At 35.9% G+C, this 20,834-nt stretch overlaps 1 protein-coding gene across 4 annotated transcripts in view; it reads right to left on the bottom strand.

Annotated features, from left to right (window-relative positions):
• Orp8 (Oxysterol-binding protein-related protein 8) overlaps nucleotides 1-19,413 on the bottom strand; it is a 96,787-nt gene extending 77,374 nt beyond the window's left edge. The window contains exons 1-5 of one of the 4 annotated variants that reach the window (XM_089250935.1): nucleotides 19,123-19,413; nucleotides 13,952-13,991; nucleotides 10,701-10,790; nucleotides 3,462-3,542; nucleotides 747-818 (exon numbers count right to left, since the gene is read on the bottom strand). In XM_089250935.1, coding sequence (XP_089107061.1) covers nucleotides 747-818; nucleotides 3,462-3,542; nucleotides 10,701-10,790; nucleotides 13,952-13,991; nucleotides 19,123-19,134 — 295 coding nt within the window. In that variant the 5' untranslated portion in view covers nucleotides 19,135-19,413. The remainder of the gene's footprint in view (nucleotides 1-746; nucleotides 819-3,461; nucleotides 3,543-10,700; nucleotides 10,791-13,951; nucleotides 13,992-19,122) is intronic. The other 3 variants (XM_089250936.1, XM_089250937.1, XM_089250938.1) reach the window with 3 other exon arrangements.
• Between the last annotated feature and the right edge of the window lie 1,421 nt (nucleotides 19,414-20,834).

Here is a 20,834-nt window from a genome sequence, read left to right as displayed (position 1 = left end):
ATTTAGTGAAGGAAACTACAAAACCATAACATGTGAAATTATTTGAAGTAGATGCAGTTGAATGGCACATAATCTTCAAGTATTTTTCTTTACCTCTAGAAGCAATGACAGATTGTTTCACATTTGCCACAAAGTGATAACTGATTTGAGCAGACTATTCTGCTACTGGTGACAAGGAACAATCATTTTGCAGACTGAAAAGTAAAAATTCTCAGAATATTCTGCTTGTGGACGCTAATGGATTAAATCAGGAATTTTTAACCTTTAGTGTTCCAATTTTGTGAAGTAAGATGAGGGGCCAGGGACTAGTACAATAAGATGGAAACCACAGACCAGAATAATATCAAGCACATAATAACATGTAAAAACAATAAAAGTTAATTATATTCTTATTCAAGCTCACAGCCCCCCCCCCCCAATGCATTCGTGAACCCCTGGTTAAGAACTAGGTTAAAGAATAAAAGTGACGAAGTATCATATCGTGGAAAATGTCACAACATGGAAAGTGAAAATAAAAAGAGTAGAAAATAAGAAAATTTGAACTCCCATTCCAAGCAGTTCAAGTCAAATTTAAAATAATTATTTAAAATTCTGCACAATGCTCCAATAAATTCATATAAATTTCTGAAAAAAAAATAAGTGTTCATGATTCTCCTACAAATCTGTTATATCCCATGCAATACCAAAACTATTCTACCTTTTAAACTAAAAGGAGAAAAAAAAATTAACATTTGAATGATACTAACCAAATGAAAAGACAGAACTTGATTCTTGTAGTGACCTGTCGCTCATTCTGGACCAGGAATCAGCAGTAGCGGCTAGAAAAAGCAAATTGAAAAGAGATATAAATTTATCCTGTATCTCTTATCCTACCAAATTTAGGTAATTAACATATAGATGATATTCACCAATATCTGGTTCAGAAAAAGTTGTATTATTTTATACATGCATATAACCATTGAAAGCAAGAGAGTACAGTCTTCGACCCAAAGGCAAAATGAGGTCAATTTAGGAGTTTCACCTCGATTGCATTAACATGTTTCATACAAAACTATCATAACACGATAAGTTTATGGTCTGTGAGCAGTAGCCATCTTGCATATCTAGCAGTATAAGAAATTATAAAGAAATTTCAGGACTTTGGAAAGCTGTAAAAATAAAAAATTTCAATTGCTGATATTTTGGCAAATTTTTATTCAAATGTCAATTGGTACAGCAGAGACTGGTGCAAATTTCACTTTTTTTCAATCAAGGGCCATATGAGGATTTATTTACCCCAATTATAATATATTTTATGGAAGTGGCACTATCACGGTCAATTTCATTTTGTTGCTGACATTTTCTCACATTGTACTCAATTTTTTTTAAGCAACTGGAAAAAATAAAAAGGAAAAATATCTGCAAAAGAAGGAAATTCAGCTGTAATAGTGGCACGTCTGCAAAATAATTGAAATAAAAAAAACTATATGCAGCCCAATAAAAAAAATCAATTGGATAAATTTGCACATCTTTCACCATTTACATAAGAATATGCTGAGATAAGAGTGATTGAAAATTTTGATACTTACTTATTTAATTATGCAGGCTCATTTTGATTCTTAAAAGTGTAGGAGACTGAGAATTTCAATCACTGATACCTCAGAAAATGTTTATACAGTGTCAAAAATTAAATTTCTTTCAATACAATACAGAAAGAAACAAATTTACCCAATTGCTATCTTTATGATCAAGGGACCATATAAAAATTTATTTTCATACTTTAATTTAAATTCCATGGAAGTGTCACAATAACAGCTGAATTTAAATTTTCTTTGCTCATATATATTTTCCTTATATTAGTTTCACATTTTAGAGAATCAACCTTGAAGTATTTTATTCTTTTAGGGACTATTCGTGAAACACCTTGCACTGGGTCGTAACTAGGATTTTTGCTGCCCCCACAACTTTATCATCCGATGAAAATGAAGTCCCCCTAAAATTTGACACCCGGGGCAGTTTTCCCCTGCCCTGCCCCCACCTCTAGTTCCAGTCGTCTTGCATACTGTAATACTAAACTTAATATTTTATTTCATGAGAAAAAACTGTTTAATTAATTAATGAAGGAATCTACAGAGAGCAGCAAAAAACTGAAATGCACAATTTTGATTTCAGCACTTTTTATGTATCCACTAGCAAAAATATCTTTGTTTTTGATTCATAGTTGCACATGCTGTATATCTTGACCCTTTCACTGGTAGTGGCACTTTAAAATACTACTAATTGTTTAATCCCTTATATGTTGTTGGACAATGGTATTTTGAAGTATAAAGGCTGTATAACTACTTTATTATCACCAGATGACAGCACAAGTGAGGGACTATAAGTTTTTTAAATATTTTAATTAATAAAATTCAGTTAGAAGTTTCACCACTGTAAAAGTGTTTAATACATTACACAAAAATATGATGCAGCAAAACAATGCTTTTATAAAATGCTCTCTCACAAATGTATAAAACAAATTATAGCTATCTTTGTGATAAAACAAATATTATTATTATTATGTATTAATTGTTATGTATTATTATTATGTATTAATTGTTATGTATTATTATTATGTATTATTATTATGTATTATTATTATGTATTATTATTATGTATTATTATTATGTATTAATTGTTATGTATTATTATTATGTATTAATTGTTATGTATTATTCTACATATTTGAATAAGTATTTTTAATTGTAGGTGTTTGGTGCTGACGGAACTTTTAAGTACCAAATTAATTTGTTGTTGTACTAAATAAAATTTACGTCATAATTATTTCATTTTTTTCATAATGTGGTAGTGGAAAAATTACACACACGTTCATAGGATCTTTTTTAAATAATTTAATGTTTTTAGAGGCTTCATATAGCAGCATTTATCTTTGTTCAAAACACTGATATATGTTTAAATAAAATGTCCCTCCAATGTTCATTGATGAAGATCTTCAGACACACATCTGTCACGGCCAGAGTTGTACGCAAGGAGATGCCCCAAGCAAACCAAAAATTAGGAAAAAAAAAATTTGTATTTTGATGAAAAAAATTGGAATATAAAAAAATATCCTTTATATGCTGTATTTACCCATTTCTGTTAAATTAAATTCTTTTTGAAGGGTGGTAACTGAAAATTTATCAGGAAGAAAATATTTGTGCCCCTGCAAAGGTCGATCCTGCATACGCCCCTGGTAACGGCTCTTCTCTGTCTTCACATAAGTTCGAAAAAATATTCTTCTTCCCTCTACTACTTCTATCTATTACACTTATTAGCAGTGGAGGGAAGAAAAGTATTTTTTCAACCTGGCATGAACCATGAATGATGTGTGTTTAAAGACCTATAGAACTATATTTGAATAGTGCTTGAATAATTTTAAATAATCCCCCACCTCATTATACAGTACTGCAATATTTATCAATGAAAATTTAAAATAAACTCACCAGACGGACTCAAGGAAGCAGCTAAGTCTGAAAGAAATGAGTTTCCGGGTAAGAAGAAAGTTGTATGTCTACGTCTAATATCTGAAAATGCAAAATTATTTGCAGCATGCGAAAGAGAGGAAAAAATAAGTGCTAAGACATGCACCAAAAGAAAGGAAGATGAAAAAGTACAAAACAATAGAAACTTTTTCCTTTGCACTACAATTAAAATGAAATAGATTCATGAAAAACAGCCAAAAAGAGGAAGAATTACTTGAAAAGTATTGTAAACCCCATGAGTTTAAGTTTCAAAACACTGCATTTCAAGTCTTTCGTTTCTAATTTTCAACCAATAAATACTTAGAAAAAAACTACATAAGAATAATATAAGAAAATACATGCAAGAAAAAATTTGTGGGGCAAAAAAAAAAATGTTTTTTTCTACATATATTACTGTCCATGTTACAGTTAATGTCTAAAGTCTAGGCACCTCAAAATGGCCAACAACTGGTCGGTTGTCATATAAAGTTCCCTGTGTCTAAAGTCTGGGCAATGTGCAAAGTTGCCAGCCACTTCGTGGTGTGTTAAGACTTCAGACATTAGCACACATATACATGAATATCTAGAAATATTTTGGGTGAGAATTATAGAAACTTTCATAACCTTCATTCAAAGTGGCATTTCAGAGGAAATTTCAAGAAAAACATTAAGACCTTCTAGATAAAATTTCCTAGGCATCACAATGAACTCGCTGTTTTACAGAATACAAATCAAATCAGACCTCTTCAAATGAATACTAAATGTTTAAGATAAACTAGTTAAATGGTTAACTTTTCTCCTAGTCCCAACCTGTTTCCATCCAATTAATATTGGACAAGTAAAATTGTTTCTGAAATCTTCAAACACAATGTGAATAACACTTGAGTGATTCCTAAATTTTTATACTTGTTTACTTGTCCACCTGTTTGCACAATATTTGAAAAATGGAGTAGGTAGTAAAAAACTTTTAAGATTCAGTACAACTGAATATGACAGACACAAATGTGAGCCAGTCTCTCATTGGAAAAAAAGTTGTTGGAGAGCCCAGACAGACATTTAACATGATTCTTACAGAACATGGAAATCCAAGCATTTACCATGTTAACTTCCAAATATGGAAGTTGGATTGCAGCACCAGGAAGAAGACGGAAAAAGCACAGCTCTGACAACACAAATACGTTAGGGACACACATTCTGGCATGTACCGATTCATTAGAAATTCTGCATAGGAAAGTGTGTGTGTGCACGAGGTGTATATACAGTTTAGTAGTACAGTGGAATCTTGATAACTCGACATCTATTATTCCCTTGGTTAGCACAATACTAATTTCAATGTAGGGGAAACTCTCTAACTCGACATATGTTTGGCTAAAGTCAACTACAATTTTTGTCCTTTTACCACGACTGGTTTTACAATTTTCTATGTGTTACCAGTTCTAAGAATGTTTCAATATTATTCGTGGGCATTTCGACAATCTTTTGCTTCTTTGTTCTCTATGATGGGTCCTGCGCATGTGAAAAGCAAATATTTGAAATCTCTTGGCTGGCTCACCATTTTAATGCGTTTCCAAGGAAGGTCTTTCATTCTTATCATGGTCAAAAATAAGTGCGGATATTGTCAACATCCAATATGGATAAAAATTTTATCTATTGGGAGTTTTGATATTGTCTGTTGCAAAGAATGTTTTTGGCAAAACTTAGTTTTACGATTTCTTGTAAAAGGAAAAAGAGCTAAAGCCTGGTTAGCTGAATATGTCATATAGTTTAATCGTATCGATGGCAGTGAACAGGGCCGTAACTAGGGGGGAGCAGGTGGGTCTCGTGCCCTGGGTGGTGGACCCGAGGAGGTGCAAATTTGATTCTGAAATCTCTCCTTCAACATTACATGGGGGCATCAAAATACGCGCTTGCCCCGGATGACCACCCTGGGCTATAGTCCACTTAGATGGGAATCCATAATCCCCTTCCCCCATTCCATAAATACACCTCTGCCCAGTGTTGCTACTACTACTAAACCAAAGATGCACCTCATCCATATTTCTCGGCAGAACCTCTATGAATTGGTACATGCAGGAATGTGCATGTACGTGTAGTGAAACCTGATGTGAAGTTTGTTTCTGTGTAATGCTTGTTATGTGTAGTGCTGCCATCTGCCTCCAGTTTTTCTAACTATGAGTGAAGTGTAATGATTGAATAATTAATCGTTGTAGGCCTGTTGCTCTCTGTGGTGAAACTTTTTAATGGGGAGATCGGCTCGCATTTTCGCCTCAAAGTTGGTTTCCTGTGGTTCCGAACCACAGGAAACCAACTTCAGCCAACCACTAAATGTTGCTGGATGTTCTATCCATACAAGATTCAAAGGGGGGGGGGGGTTTGAAGGTTGCTTACGTCATCAACCATCCTTTTTGAAGATATGAAATATTCTAAGTTGTGGACGAAATTTTGCTGACAAGGGGGGGGGGGGTCAAAAATGGCTAAAAATCTGCTTACGTAATACTTGAATGGCCCCGGGAGGAGTGTGGTGCAATATATATTCATGAATTATTGAGAGGTGCCTAAGAACATAAGATGAGCTGTTTACGGTAACAAAATTTACGATTTAAAAACATTTAAACTTGCTTTCTGAACAGAAAAATCGCAAAATGAGCATTTTTATAAAAATTACTTTGCTGTGGAACTGTATAAAAAAAAAAGACCCTGTTCCATAAAAGGCAGATTTAAATTACGATTTATATAGAAACGTGCAGCGTAAACAGTCTTAATAGTAACATGGTTGAAAAAAGAATTGCTCACTTCTGTGATCAAAAGTAACTCAGAAATCACTGGAAGTATGGTTCAAATTCATTTAGGAATCTGGGCATAGGAGTCTCATTATATGGAAAATTTCCTAAAGCTAAAGCATATGCTATAATCAAAATTAAATTTTCTATTTACATCAAATGGATTTTTTTTTACAGTAAATAAAAATAATGTTCCTCTGAAAAATAATTATTAAGATTAATAATAAGAAATAATAATTAATTTTCTTCTGAGAAATGTTATAATGAAGGCAAATCAAAACAAAAAAATTTTTTTATTAACAGTAGTTACTACAAATTGTGGTTTAGAACAGTGGCTCTCTACCTTTTTTAGCCCATGGCCCCTTTGAATCATATTTTCTTCTTGTGGTCCTCATCTTACCTAGGGCCCCCATGAAGGAACAAGACCCTTTCCATTACTGAATTTAATTTAATCAAAACTAAATTTATATTGAACAAAAATTTTATAAATAAGATTAATTTCTCTTATCCTGGGCCAGGCACTCAACCAAAAGGGGGAGAAGATTTCCATTCCGCTCAAGAGACAAATTATATGGGAATAATATGCCTGTGTAAAACACTGGACAATCCCACAAACCTACACAATAAATCGCCTCTCCCGACACATCATTATAGGTCTGCACCTAAACTGGGCTAGAGTTCAGTGAGCTTCCTTCTTTTGGGAGCTCTATGCATGTCTGTCTCACCATGATGGGTCCTCAGGCAAAGTGAGTTATGGGGCCCCATACTTAACTGGAAATAACTGCACAGCAGCTTATATATTTACACTCAAAAACAATAGCACCAGATGTCATTATGAAGTACCCCTATTGACATGAGGACCCAAAGCCATGCTCACATAGGATTTAGATGGCCACTCCATGGACAGCTGTTGGATTCTGGAAGTATAGTGACATTTTTTCCTAACATACTTCATGTAAAAACTATATTTCTTCACATCTCTCTGTAGCCTCCTTCACCACTTGTCATGGCTCCCCTTTCATCACAATTTCACCAGTGGCCCCCAGGACCGAAAGGAGGAGCCATTTGGCCACTGGTTTAGAATACTGTAGGTCACAAGGGGCCAGCCCACTGTGTGACGCTGTGCCACTCATCAAGATCATATATAAGCTGTGTGTGTCAATCTCTAAGTTTTAAAACAAAAACAATGTGTCCAGAAAAAATGGGTAAAAGTTTGTCTTTCATTTATTTTCACATTCATTTGTCGTAATTCAAATCCTGCACATGAATCAATAAAAATATCAATATATCTCTTTCTGAAAGCTTTTGAGCCATTTTCATGAAAACTAAAAGATTAAGCTAAGAAAAAATGCATTAAAAAAGGGGGAACCAAGACTTGAATGCTTTAAGTGCACATGAATTTTCAGTGCAAAACTCAGCATCAAACTCATCAGTATGAACATTGTAGGAGCTTATTTTTTCCACATAAAACGTTGGGGAAAATCACTTTGTCCATAAAACGAAATTCTTCAGTAGACTAAAAACAAGTTGTGTCTACATTGTTACCCTTCTATACTGTATCTTTCTTCCTTTGTTACAGTGGACTGAAAGCATTTTTACCTGTTGTGTTTTATGTGGTTGAAAGAGATGGTACTGAGCTATACAAAAGCACACAAACTTTAATTTAAATTTTTTTTGGACTGAAAGCATACTCCCCCGACCCTTCATATACATGCATGAGACAAAAAAATAAGCTGACAATATAGGTGGGAAAGGGGTTCACCTAAGAACCTGACTGGGTTGTGTACACAGTGTAAAAATAAAAAGATCTTGTGTTTTTCCTAAATTCTCCTCTACCCAATGGTCAAGTGTTTATTTCAGTCTTTGGTTAGTTTTTGTCTTCTTTACAATACTTCTTAGTGTGTTATGAAACTAAACAATTTTTCATAGGTTACAAAGGAAATACATATTTCTGCTAACAAATGTGGTTTCGGAACGAATTATCTTCATTAGCCAAGATATGAGTGTACTAAATGTTGGGTATAAGCAATGGAACCTTTGGGCTGAACTTTGTCAGAAGGCTGAGCACCCCCTCCCTTCTCTGCAGATGCACTTGACAAGGTATACTATACAGTAATACCTTGACTCAAAAAATTTTCAGCTGACAAAGATTTTTTTTGCAATATTTTTATACCTCAGCTAATGAATACAGATTTGGCTACCAAACATTTTCATTCACATGGATGCACACGCTAACATGATACAGCCACCACGCGAGTTGAATTTTAGCACAAATGGTCATCAGAATTACTGTCACTTGAGCTCAATTAACTCATGCCCACCTCTGAACCTTTTTCCAGATATACCTCTACTTAACTTTCTGAACCATTTCATGCAAAATGAAAGATTCGGCTAATAGAAAATTCATTAAAAAAAGCTTAGTTTTTCAGAGCATACAGTTTTCATTCGGTGCAAGAGCATCAAACTGAACAGTGTGGACATTTTGGAAACTTATCTTTTCCATCAACATGTATCAGACACACAAATGAGCTGACCAAATCACAACTGGGGATACCTATGAACTCAAACTATGAGTTGAGTCAACACTAGCTTTAGTAATTAAAGCTTGCTGTTGTTATGCGCATAGTGAAAAATAAAAAGATCTTTAGCATCTCATGTTCCTATAAATTCTTATTTATCTGATTTTGAAGCTGTTCATTTTAACCTTTGTTAGTTTTTGCTTTTTTATAGTGCCTCTTGGTGTTTTATAAAAAAACTTATCCCTAAATTTTGGGCAGTACCTAAAACAAACTAAATAATTTTCCATAAAAGTCTATAGAAAATTGCATTTCAGCTAACGATTATGATTCCGAAATGAATTATCTTTGTTAGCCAAGGTATCACTGAATACACGACAGGACTTCCAGCCTAGTCCAGATTATACCCTGTTTATCCAATATAGGTTTAATAATCAACAAGAATGTCATTGATAAGCAGGGCCGTCATTTCAACTTTTTCCAGGGGGGGGGGTGCAAAGTCCATGTACTCAGTGTATGTACCAGGGTTTAAGCTTTTAAGCTAGATGAAAAATTCCTTTCGCAACAAAGCGAAAATGGGGAGAAAAGCTTTAGCAAAATGCTAATGTAATGACTGATGATTGGATGTTTACTCGTTTCGTACCTCCTGTACGCATTTTTTGCGAAAGTGGCTACCACTTCTTTCGCATTCTAAGATTTTCTTTCACATTTTGCGAAAAATGCAACCGTAGCTTAAACCCTGGTACGTATATATATACCATTTTTAGTGTATTTTCAAAAGCCGGGGGACGGGGGGGACGGGGACACCACCCCCGCCCCTAAATGACAGGCCTGTTGATAAGGAAAAGAAATTGATCATTCAAAAACTAAAGAAAATTTTTCCAATTGAAAAATTAAATATTTCTTTTTTAAAAAAAATTGAATAGAAAAATTGAAAAATTAAATAGCTCTTTTTAATTTTTCAAGAAATCCTTTGAGGATCACAATTGCCATGCATGTTGTAGGCTGGCTACCCCTGCTGAAATTCATCTACCTGAAAAAGTATCAAAGATGCTAAAACCAACAGACCTACTTGTATTACAGATATCTCTCGCTTTAAACAATTTCACTATAACTCGATTTCAAAAAGATTTTAAAAATTTTAACCTGCAAGATTTGGCCTGGAGTTTGATGTTTATCTTGAAAATGGGCTTGCATGTTAAAAATATGACATAGCTATAATGACAAAAGCTGTTTGATTTTAGGATCTGGATTAGGCAAATGTGGGAAAAACATTCAAATCTAATTCAGCAGATCTCACTAATCAACGTCTTTTAGAAACATTCGCAATGCTATCAGAATTTCAATCAAAGGAAAAGATCCTGATGAAACTAAAATTGTCATATTCATGAGAGATATTCTGAATTCTCTAGCAAGTACTCTTGTCACTAAAGTTTTCATATAGAGACGAGAAGTGCTGCTTATCAGCTAAACCTCTTTTTAATTGAAAAAGTTATTCATACCAGGCTCTTCAAGAAAGGAAAAAAAAATGTTTTCTTAAGGAAAGAAAGCACTAGAATTAATCAGAAGTAATTAAAACAAAAGCAAAAAGTATTAATTAAATTCCTTCATATAGCTTAAACACAAGAGATTTGAAAATGTGAATAATTAATTCATTAAAAATATTATTTTGCTGTTGGAGGTCTGGTTTTTAGCTAAAGAAAACCAACATCCCTACCTTACCCATATTAAATTAAACTCCGCAAAATGCGATTATTTTGCAGAACCAATTAATCACGTAAAGTGAGGGATGCCTGTACATATACCTATGGATAATAAAATACCAGCCAACATTGCCTAGAGGTAAATTAAAAATTCCAAAACGAATTTGCTAATTAAATTTGAAAAAAAAAAAATCTTCCTACATGCAACAAAAATAACTTTACCTTTGTAAGAGGTTGAAGATTCGGGCACATTGATACTTTTCGATGTAGACTTCCCATCATTACTATTATTATTAGCAGCAGCAGAAATGCCTAAAATATTCAAATTAATATTCTTAGGAAAAAAATCAACAAAAGCAAATAGACAGCGAAATATTGATTTTTAAAAAGTCTCTCATGGAAAAATTCTACTAATAAGATTAACATGTGGTCTGTTGAGTGGACATCCAGTCAAGAACATTGTTTAAAATTTGAAATGAAGCTGATTAATATGGTAGAACCTCCCTATACCATCAATCTTTTATACCATTACCCTGTTTATAACAATATATATCTGATTCAAACTAACATATTCTTTCCACTGAGTAACAGGGAGTTAAGAATTGGTAACAAATCCAAGTAGGATTCTCGGATAGTGTCAACACCATTATCTATAACAGAAGGCCTCTGCATGAAGCTCATGACGTCACTGAAGAAGATGATCTCACCTATAGCCATTGGATATACAGTAAAACCTGTTTTTAACGGAACCTGTATTAAGCGGAAACCTGTCTTCAATGGAAAAAAATTGTGGTCTCGTGATTTCAATGCAAAAATAGCTAAATTAAAAAACCTGGATTAAATGGAATCTGTCTAATGCAGAAACAGAAATGAAAATTGTACCCTTTAACGGAAAATTTCCCACAAAAACTGAGTGTTTGACGACCTGTGGTGTCTCACGCAGACGACCCCCCAAGAGTAGGGTCAACGACCTCGAGTGTGTCACGTGATCCCGTTTGGAATATGCACAAACTCTCACACCCAGGAATTAGATGCACTATTGATTTGGTCAGAAAGCGATTCATTTGGCCATGTCTAGCTAAAGACTGTGCTAAATGGACAAAAGTATGCATACCATGCCAAAGATCCAAAGTGCACAAGCACACGAGATCCACACTACAATCGTTTGTGGAACCTTCCCAACGATTTCAACATATTCATTTGGATATCATTGGCCCACTGCTCATTTCCGATGGATATTCTTATTGCCTAACAATGATAGAATGGTTTTCACGATGGCCAGAAGCGGTACCTACCCGCGACATCACAGCAACCACGGTAGCTGCAGCTTTTCTTTCCACCTGGATTTCTCGATACGGCACACCTTTGACAGTAACAACTGATCAAGGTCGCCAATTCGAATCGCAGCTATTCCGAGAGCTGTCCAAATTCATCGGAGCAAAACAGGTTAGAACAACTGGATACCATCCACAAGCGAACGGTATGTTGGAAGAGTGGCATCGCCCTCTCAAAGCCGCGTTAAAATGCGATCAAACCCATAAATGGACTGAAGCATTACCTACAGTTCTACTCGGTCTTCGGTGCTCTCTGAAACAAGATTTGGGGTGCACACCTGCAGAACTACTGTACGGAGAAACTTTACGATTACCTGGTGAATTTTACCAAGCACGAGCTAATTCCAACTCAACTGACGCTTCTGAGTTTCTACAAATGCTGAGAACTCACGTCCAAACTTTCCAGCCACGACCAATCAAACGGCATGGATTACATCCTACATTTGTTCACCATGATTTGAAAACTACTTCTCATGTTTTCGTAAGAACTGATAGGGTGAAACGTCCTCTGGAACAGCCATTTGAAGGACCATACAGAGTGATCAGCCGGACCGACAAAGTGTTCAACGTGGACATAAGAGGAAAATCAGTGTCAGTGTCAGTCGATCGGCTTAAACCGGCATTTCTTGTGAATCCGACGGTGGAGCCGGTACCTGTATCTCCAAACGTACCAACTGCAGTTACGTCTGACGGACTCGCAGCTCATTCTGCTGTGAAACCAGTCAGAACCACTCGTTCTGGACGTACTGTCCACTTTCCAGACGGTCGTCTACAGTGCTCGTGATCACTGATGCTACTCCATAGTACGCGATCACCTCTTATTACTCGTGATCACTGGGGAGGGAGTGTGTGGTGCCTCACGCAGACGATCCCCCAAGAGTCGGGTCAACGACCTCGAGTGTGTCACGTGATCCTGGGTACTGGAGACGACCGTCTGGAAAACAGCAGAGCAGAGAGTCACTGCACACGAAAGCGTGAGGTTCGAAAATTTCTATGCCTGTCTTACTTTTCCATTAACCAAGATAATCATGTTTGTGTCGTCGTAATAAATGTTTATTCCGAAGCTGTGGCTCTGTGTGGTGACTCCGCAGACCAATAGACTAAAGGATCATACAAAATGCTATAAAGTGGTACACCAAAATTATTTACACCATCTATGCTTGCAAACATATGAGTACCTCTCTGTATTGATACTGTGCTTTTGATAAGTCATATGAAGTAAAGCACTTCCTGAAATTTGTAACAAAATTTTTAGGAAAAGCAATCTTTTCCACAAGAGAAATAAATTACGGATAGAGTTGTCACATGTCAGAAACAGGAATATTAATAGAAATTACAAAAAAAGTTCTATGCCAAATACATTAATGTAAATGTGACATAATTTTCCAATTTCATGAGAATGACCCATACATGATATGTTCTATAAGAATTTTAAACATATGCCTGTTTATTTCATTGGTTGAATTTCCAAATGATATGCAAGATTTACAAAATTGTATGCTAGCTGTGTGCATTCCATGATCACAAGGCTGAGCAGGGCGGAATTCATTAGAGAGAAGCAAAAGGTAATTGTCATGGCGACAAAATTCAGGGCGGGTGGAAAATTTTAGGTGGTGATTAAAAACAGTTATAAAATCATTGAATTTTACAGTGGCAGGGGTGGCAAAATCATGTTGCTCTTCTCTCACAAAATTCCTAGTTACTGCAATGATGCTGAGGATTACATACACATAGACGATAATGTATAAACCAAACCTGACACGACATATATTGACACCTAATTGAGGAAGTAAAAAAGAGCATTATTTTAGAAGAAAAAAGTGTAGGTCAGAATTTTATACAGGACCACCAAACCAGAACATGACTCCCACTCTGATAATGTTATCGAGTATTGTTATCCTGTTTTGGAACAATTGAAGAAAAAAATGCATGATTTAACATTTTGAAACCTGTTATGTAGAGAAAGAAAAAAGGTATGTATGGAAAAGAGAGAAATAAAGTTGTCTCATTTCCATACATGCTGTTTGACTAACAGAACACATGGCCACCCTACTTACAACTGGGATTTTTTACTGGGAGCAACCTATATATGTGAAAAGTTAACATTTTATAACTATTATTAAAGAGGAATTTACATACCTGGTGGCGAACTTATTGATCGTGAGGTCTTCATGTGTTTCTGCAAAAGAATGATTATATTTGAAATAAAACCACATTTATGTTCAAAGTTCATAATCATAATAAAACATGTTTGTGCATGTATGTGCATCATAGGCGGAGACAGACTAGGAATTCTGGGGGGGGGGCACGATTATTATTGCTGGGGGCATGATGATGACGTCAATTCATATATACATTAGATCAGTCGACTCCACCTTTGACGCTGGGGAGGGGCATCCCCACAACCCGAATATCTCCGCCCATGGTGTGCATGTTCCAAGTTCATAATCAAAATACAGTTGAGAATGCTTCTGATGAAATTTTATATTCGCAAGCATCGATTATATACTTTTTTTTTTCTGTCCTAGTGAACTTGCAATACCCCAAATTAATGTTAAAAATATCACTCATAATGAATTGCAATATTCATGAATATCGAATAACAGTAAGTTTTTTGCAATGGAATTCTTTTTGAATGATTAACTTTCATAAAATCAAATTCTCTTCCAGAAATAAAGTCTGAACAGTAAGTATTACTATAATATCAGTGGCAGCTCAGGATCGGATATTCTGGGGAGCACAGATTTCAAAATATTTACTGCCATCTATTGGTGAAAATATGTAATCAAGTATTTACAATTATAATAATAAAGAATTGCACTGAATTCAAACATTTTATTTTTGTTTATAGAATTGATTTCAAATTATCTGCATATCTATGCAGTACAAAAATAATAATGCTCTATCAATGAATGCAACATTAACATAAATAATTGCACAGTGATTCTAATCAATATTTTAACAATGTTGAAAATCATCATTTAGGTTCACCAGTTGACATTGGCAATGGTTTTTTGCAACTTGTGAGAATTCATATTCTTCGTTCATTATAATATTATAATTTAAAAGGTGTATTATATAATTTAATGATAAAGTTATAAATATATATTATTTTTTTATATTCAAATATATTCTAATTTAAAAGATACAACAAATTCAGAAGATAAAAGCTAGATGGTAGCATCAGTATTCATGGCAAGTTTTTTAGTGCAGCCAAAACGAGTGTAGTAAGTAGCCTGTGCTAGAAATCCCTTTTCTTCTTTCTCTCGTGTTTCTTAATGCTAAGGGTATCTCATATCACATAGGATGGGGAAATGCCTAAAAGGAAAGAACACTGAGCTACAAAGAAAGTTTCTCTATAGCTCAGTGGGAAAGCATAATATAGAGCTCTCTCCATGGAAGACTCTGCGGAACCTTGACTATATGACCCGTACTTTATAGAACTTTTTTTTTAATCAATGCCTTCCGAAATTATTTTTTCTAATTTATCAAATACATTTGAAAATGAAGAAATTCAATATTATTAAGTTAGTATCAAATACAATTGGAGAATTAAATTACTTACTTAAAATTTTCATTTTTCAGGGGGGAGGAAATGCCTTCATGCCTCCTTCACGAGCTCCCCCCCCCCCGTATACTATTTTGAATATTGCTATGGACATGTTAAATCAGGGCCATCTATAGATAGACCCCACAGCTTCGTTCACGTGAATTTGCTTATCTGAAAATTATTCTGGGATGATTCCCTCACATAACATTAGAAGGTCTGATGATGAGCTTGGGGGCTGAATTTTTTAGAAATCCTGTCTTAGTGAGTCTCCGCATTATAAAATGAAAATACTGAACAAATTTCATAATTATAGCTTCAGCGGTTTCGGCTCTGTGTAATTTCTCTGTGCAACCTTTGAACCCCATTATGACCCTTCTAAGGGATTGAATTTCAAAAAAAACACTTTTTTGTTAGTTTTTCATCTTGAACTAAAACTACTGACCAAAGTTCATAATTACATCTTCAGCGAGTTCGGCTCTGTGTGATTTCTCCACATAACCTTTGAACCCTTTAGGGGTCAAATTTTCAAAAACCCTTCTTAATGAGTTTTTACGTCATGAAATACAAATATTGACCAAATTTCATGTTTATAGCTTCAGCAGTTTTGGCTCGGCAAAGATGAATCAGTGAATCAGTCAGTCAGGAAATGTTATTTTATAATATGATTATTAATTTGATACATATTTGTAAAAATTACGATTTGTAATTATGAATAGTTCTGGTTCTGTTAATTCCCAGAACTGCTTGAATAAAAAACAACCGGCATAACCACATTTTGTTTAAGTCAGTTTTTCTCAGTTTTTGTAAACCTGCAGAATCATTGAAATGTCTGAAACAGTTTCATGAACCACACAGCAATGGCCCTCAGTTTCTGTCATCCCATAGCTCTCCCCCCCCCCCGCTTCCTTCAACCAACATTTATCTACGACTCTCCAGAATAGTCCAACAAGGAATCACTCTAAAGCACTGAACAGGAACACACCCATATCACCAGTTTGCTTCTGATATGGGTTGGCGATGCCCTACTGTGACTTACAGTATAGGCTAAAGGCCTAATATTTTATTCAAACCTATATGAATATCATTAATGTTTGGGAAATGTGAACAATTTCCATTTTAATTATATTCAAACTTTTAAGTCTATCTGACGACCACCTCTAGTATGTAGAACATAGTTTCCCAACCTTTTTTGTTCCATCGCCCCCGTCTTCAGAAATTTTTTTCTCCCATCGCCCCCCAACGCAATCTAACTCATAGGATCCTATGTTGAACCCGTAGCTTCTACCCCCCCCCCCTGGAACATTCCATCGCCCCCCCAGGGGGGCGTTAACACCCACGTTGGGAATCACTGATGTAGAACATAGATTGAGAAACTCTTCTTTGAGTGGATTCATCTCATGAAACTTGAGTACAGGCGTCTATTGCTTTATGCAATTAATTGGTTCCACAAAATGACCGCGCAAGACGAAATAGCATGAAGCAAGTAGAATTTAACATGGGTAAGATAGAGATAGGGGTTTCCTTCAGAAGGATAAGAAAAAATAAACCCACTTCCAGTAGCAAAATAAATCCTTTTTGAATAAATTGATTTCAGCAATGGACATGTTGACAGTGGTGGCAGATTTGTTCATCTCTTCCACGATGCCCAATTTCATCTGGCCTATAATGTTCATCAACTGGTACAGCTGTTCTCGCATCTTGTCCATCTCTATCCCTCTAATTTTCAGCATTCAAGTCCTTGAATTATCCCACTTCTGACACCAAATTGTTCCAGATAATATCTCAAGTGTTTGAAATAAGCAGAGGAACCAATTTGCAGGACGTTAAATTTATTTTTACAGAAAACAGCTATTCACAAGAGTGAACTACAAATATGAATCTCGTATTCAGGATCAAGCAACAACAACTCCGTTTTTATAGATATATGATGAAAATTCTAGAATTCTTCTATAGTTCCGGTTTTGTGACACCACCCTCTGGAGACTTTCTAGATAAATCTAGAAGCTTCAAGAATATCTTGCTATTTCCGGTTTGGCAACAGGAGATTGTCCTGAGGAGTTCTTCAAAAATTACACTACAATATTTTTCGTAACATACACAATGCCCATAAAGAATACTTTGAATTGTCTTAATCTAAGTATGGGTAACTTTTCGATTCACCTCAACATGTTTATCATATTTCTTTTTAAAGGTGTCAATTGTGTTAGAATTTACTACCTCCAGGGGTAAGCATGTTACTATTACAAACATTCTCGAGAATACTCTCTGGGAGAACTATTATTAACTTGAGAATAATTCTTATTATTTTTGATAAGAATATTCCCAGTAATTTATAAAACTAGCCCTTTCACATAATATTGCCAAGGATATTATATATTACTATATTATATATAACTATATTATAAATAACAGGAGAATATTCTTGTCAAGAATTTGAAAAATATTCTCAAGTAATTTGTAATAGTAGTCCTCTCTTCCAGAGAATATTCTCGTAAAGATTATGCTCGAGAATTTTACATCTCTAAAAATGTGTATGCATATTCAGTAGATCAGTTGGCTGCATCATAGACACTGGTGGGGGGGGGGGGGGTGGCATTACTCTACATGCCTCTTCATCTCTACCCATGCCCAATACAAATTCATGTCTTTGCATATATCGTTCATTTTCAATGACTTCGTTATAGTACACCAACTCCAGTCATATTGCTATACAGCAATTTCCTACCGATGGAGTTCGGTGAGTAATAAATGTGCCATCTATAGTGGTCTCGCTCCGAGTTGAAGAACTTCCCCCAGATTGGATCCTGATGATAACCTTTGTGGTCGAAGACAAGCATCTTACCACTGCACTACTAGAGAGTATTTCCAATCACTGGAGTTATTTATCACAGTTATTACAATACATTATACACACCTGCATATTTGCAAGAAGACTATAGCCCAGAGCAGCGGTCACAGAAGAGTGGAAGATTTTAGGAATGAGTGGTCAAGAAAATTAGAGTAGAATGTGAGAATGACGGCAAAACCATCAGGTCACTGAGTAAGTAACCAAAAGAATGATCTAAAGAGTGTGTGAGCAAGGAAGTGAACACAAAAGAGGGACCAGGTCAGTGAGCGACCGTAAAAGTGACCTACAAGGTGTGCAAGCATGTGAGCGCCCACAAGAGCGACAGAAAGAAAGAGTGCAAACATGTGAATGACCAAACAGTGACAAGCAAGGACAGTGAGTGACCCAAATAGTAACCTAGAGCAAACAAGCATGTGAGTGACCTAGAGAGAATCTTAGCATGGGATTGACAGAGCGTGTATAAGCATGGGGATTGACCTAAACTGTGAGCAAGCATATGAGTGACAGAGAACAGGGGGGCCAGGGCAGTGAATGACCAAAAGAGTGACCTAGAACAGTGAGGGAACAAAACAGTGTGATCGAAAGAATAACCTAGCGTGTACAAGCATGTGAGTGACCTAGAGAGTGTGAAATTACGTGAGCGATCAAAAGAGTGACTTGGAGACAGAAGCGTACTTATGGGAGAGAGAGGAAGGCTGTGGTCTTGGGAGGCTAATTTAAGGAATCAATGTTAGACTAGAATGGGTAAAAGATCCGCAAAACCATAAATCCGCCTCTGATTACACACATAAACAAACTGATTCCTCATTGAAGTTACCACAACATACACTCAGCATGCAATGAATTAAAGCAAAATAATGATCACAAAATAAACAGCGGAGCTTCCGGAAGCTCTGATCGATTAAATCTTACCTCTGGTTCCATATGTATGCCTTGAAATGTAGAACACTTGTAATTTATTATTTATAAACACTTCACGGAAACATAGGATGAGATGGCGGTGAACTTTCACTAATTAAGCTAATCCCCGATGAATCAGCGGCTAATTAATTTGTTTTTTCACAGCAGCAACAAGCGAACAGCCTGCCTAAAAGATACGAGCTATTAATTCGAGGAAAAAGGGACAATAATCTTCCTCATTATGCAAATTCATTGACCCGGCATTAAAAGCCATCCCCATCAATGACCAAAACAACTGCTGTACTCTCTCGCGAGTCCCCTCTTAGGGTTTTTTTTTTCCTTTACTTTCACTTCTGCTGTGGATCAATTGCGTTTTCTCACTAGCGGCAGCCAATCACAATTCTTGTAGATGCATGTCGGACATAAATGCGTATCTTACACGATTTTTGATTCGTTGGTATGTTTCCAAACGAAACTTTGGACATTTCTTGATTTTTTTTCGGTTTTCCGAGTCTCTTGAATGTAGTGGCCATATCACCCATATTTCTCGGGACACACCCGTATTTTTCCCTTGGTTGGGGAAATCACCGGATGTAGAGGTCATGCCCCCCCCCCCTAGGGTGGGGCTGACAGGGCTCCTGCACGGGACAATTTTTTTTTTCGATCCACGATAGAGTGCCAGATGCAAAAACAATAGCGGGCCCTTCAGCCCGGAATTTTCTGTTCTGTGGGAGATTCAGAAAATGACGGTCATGGAAATTCAGAATAAATGCAAGAAATTAACTGATGAAAATTCATAATAAATGAAAAAGAATTTCTAGAATTGATGAAAATTTCAGAATTATTTCTTTCCAAATGAAAATTCAGAGTTCTAGCATTTCTTTGTAGATGAAAATGCAGAATTGCAGACTTTATGAAAGGAATTATTACTGTAAGTGCGGGGACCCGGAGCGATCGCACCATTCATACACCCCCCTAAGGGCAACTTTGGCCCCACGACTCCTAGCGTGGAAGCCCGGCTATAGGAAGTGAGTGCCATGATAGACGCATAGGCAGATAAAGGGGAAGTCACCCCCCCCCCTAAAAAATTTATTACTAGAACGAGTGGGACAGTTGACGTCGATCGCCCTCCCTTCGTTGGAAGAGCCTGTATCTAATATAGATGTATACACTGGATGATCCAAAAGTCAATTACTTACAAACCACTTTGATTTTCAACCCGTCACTGGAGTGCAACTTTTCATAACAAAGTGTTCCTTCCTGAAAGCTCCCAAAAATGTTTTCGTCGAAATGCTTTTCTTCTTGTAAGACACTTGACTCTGAAGTGTCATATATAAGCAGAAAAACTATTTTTTGGGAGCTTTCTCTCAGGAACACTATGAAAATTAGCACTCGTGACTCTCTTCTTCCACTTTGATTCTCAATCCCCCCCCCCCCCGTCCCAAAGTTCAATAATTCACGAAATAATGTTCCGTTGTGGAATAAAAATTGACACATGCTGGAAATGGCACGGGTTTTCATTGAAACCTTACAAAAATGTGTGTGTTCAATCTGATAACAAAAGTAAGAATTAGCATTACAATACACATGCATCTGTTATGCTACAAATGCAGGGTGGGGGGAAGAATCATCAAAAAACTAAAATTTTTTGGTAACAGCCAGAACCTTGTAAAAATTTTCTGCTCTGGCAAAGCTGTTTCGTTTCGACTGACACCGGCCGAAGT

Source organism: Pholcus phalangioides, unplaced genomic scaffold (genome assembly GCF_987345545.1).
Source record: "Pholcus phalangioides strain wild (caught in Gottingen) unplaced genomic scaffold, Ppha-v1.0 ptg000024l_1, whole genome shotgun sequence".
Taxonomy (NCBI): domain Eukaryota; kingdom Metazoa; phylum Arthropoda; class Arachnida; order Araneae; family Pholcidae; genus Pholcus; species Pholcus phalangioides.
Note: the sequence above shows the minus strand (reverse complement) of the source record. Positions and strands in the feature narration are given on the sequence as shown.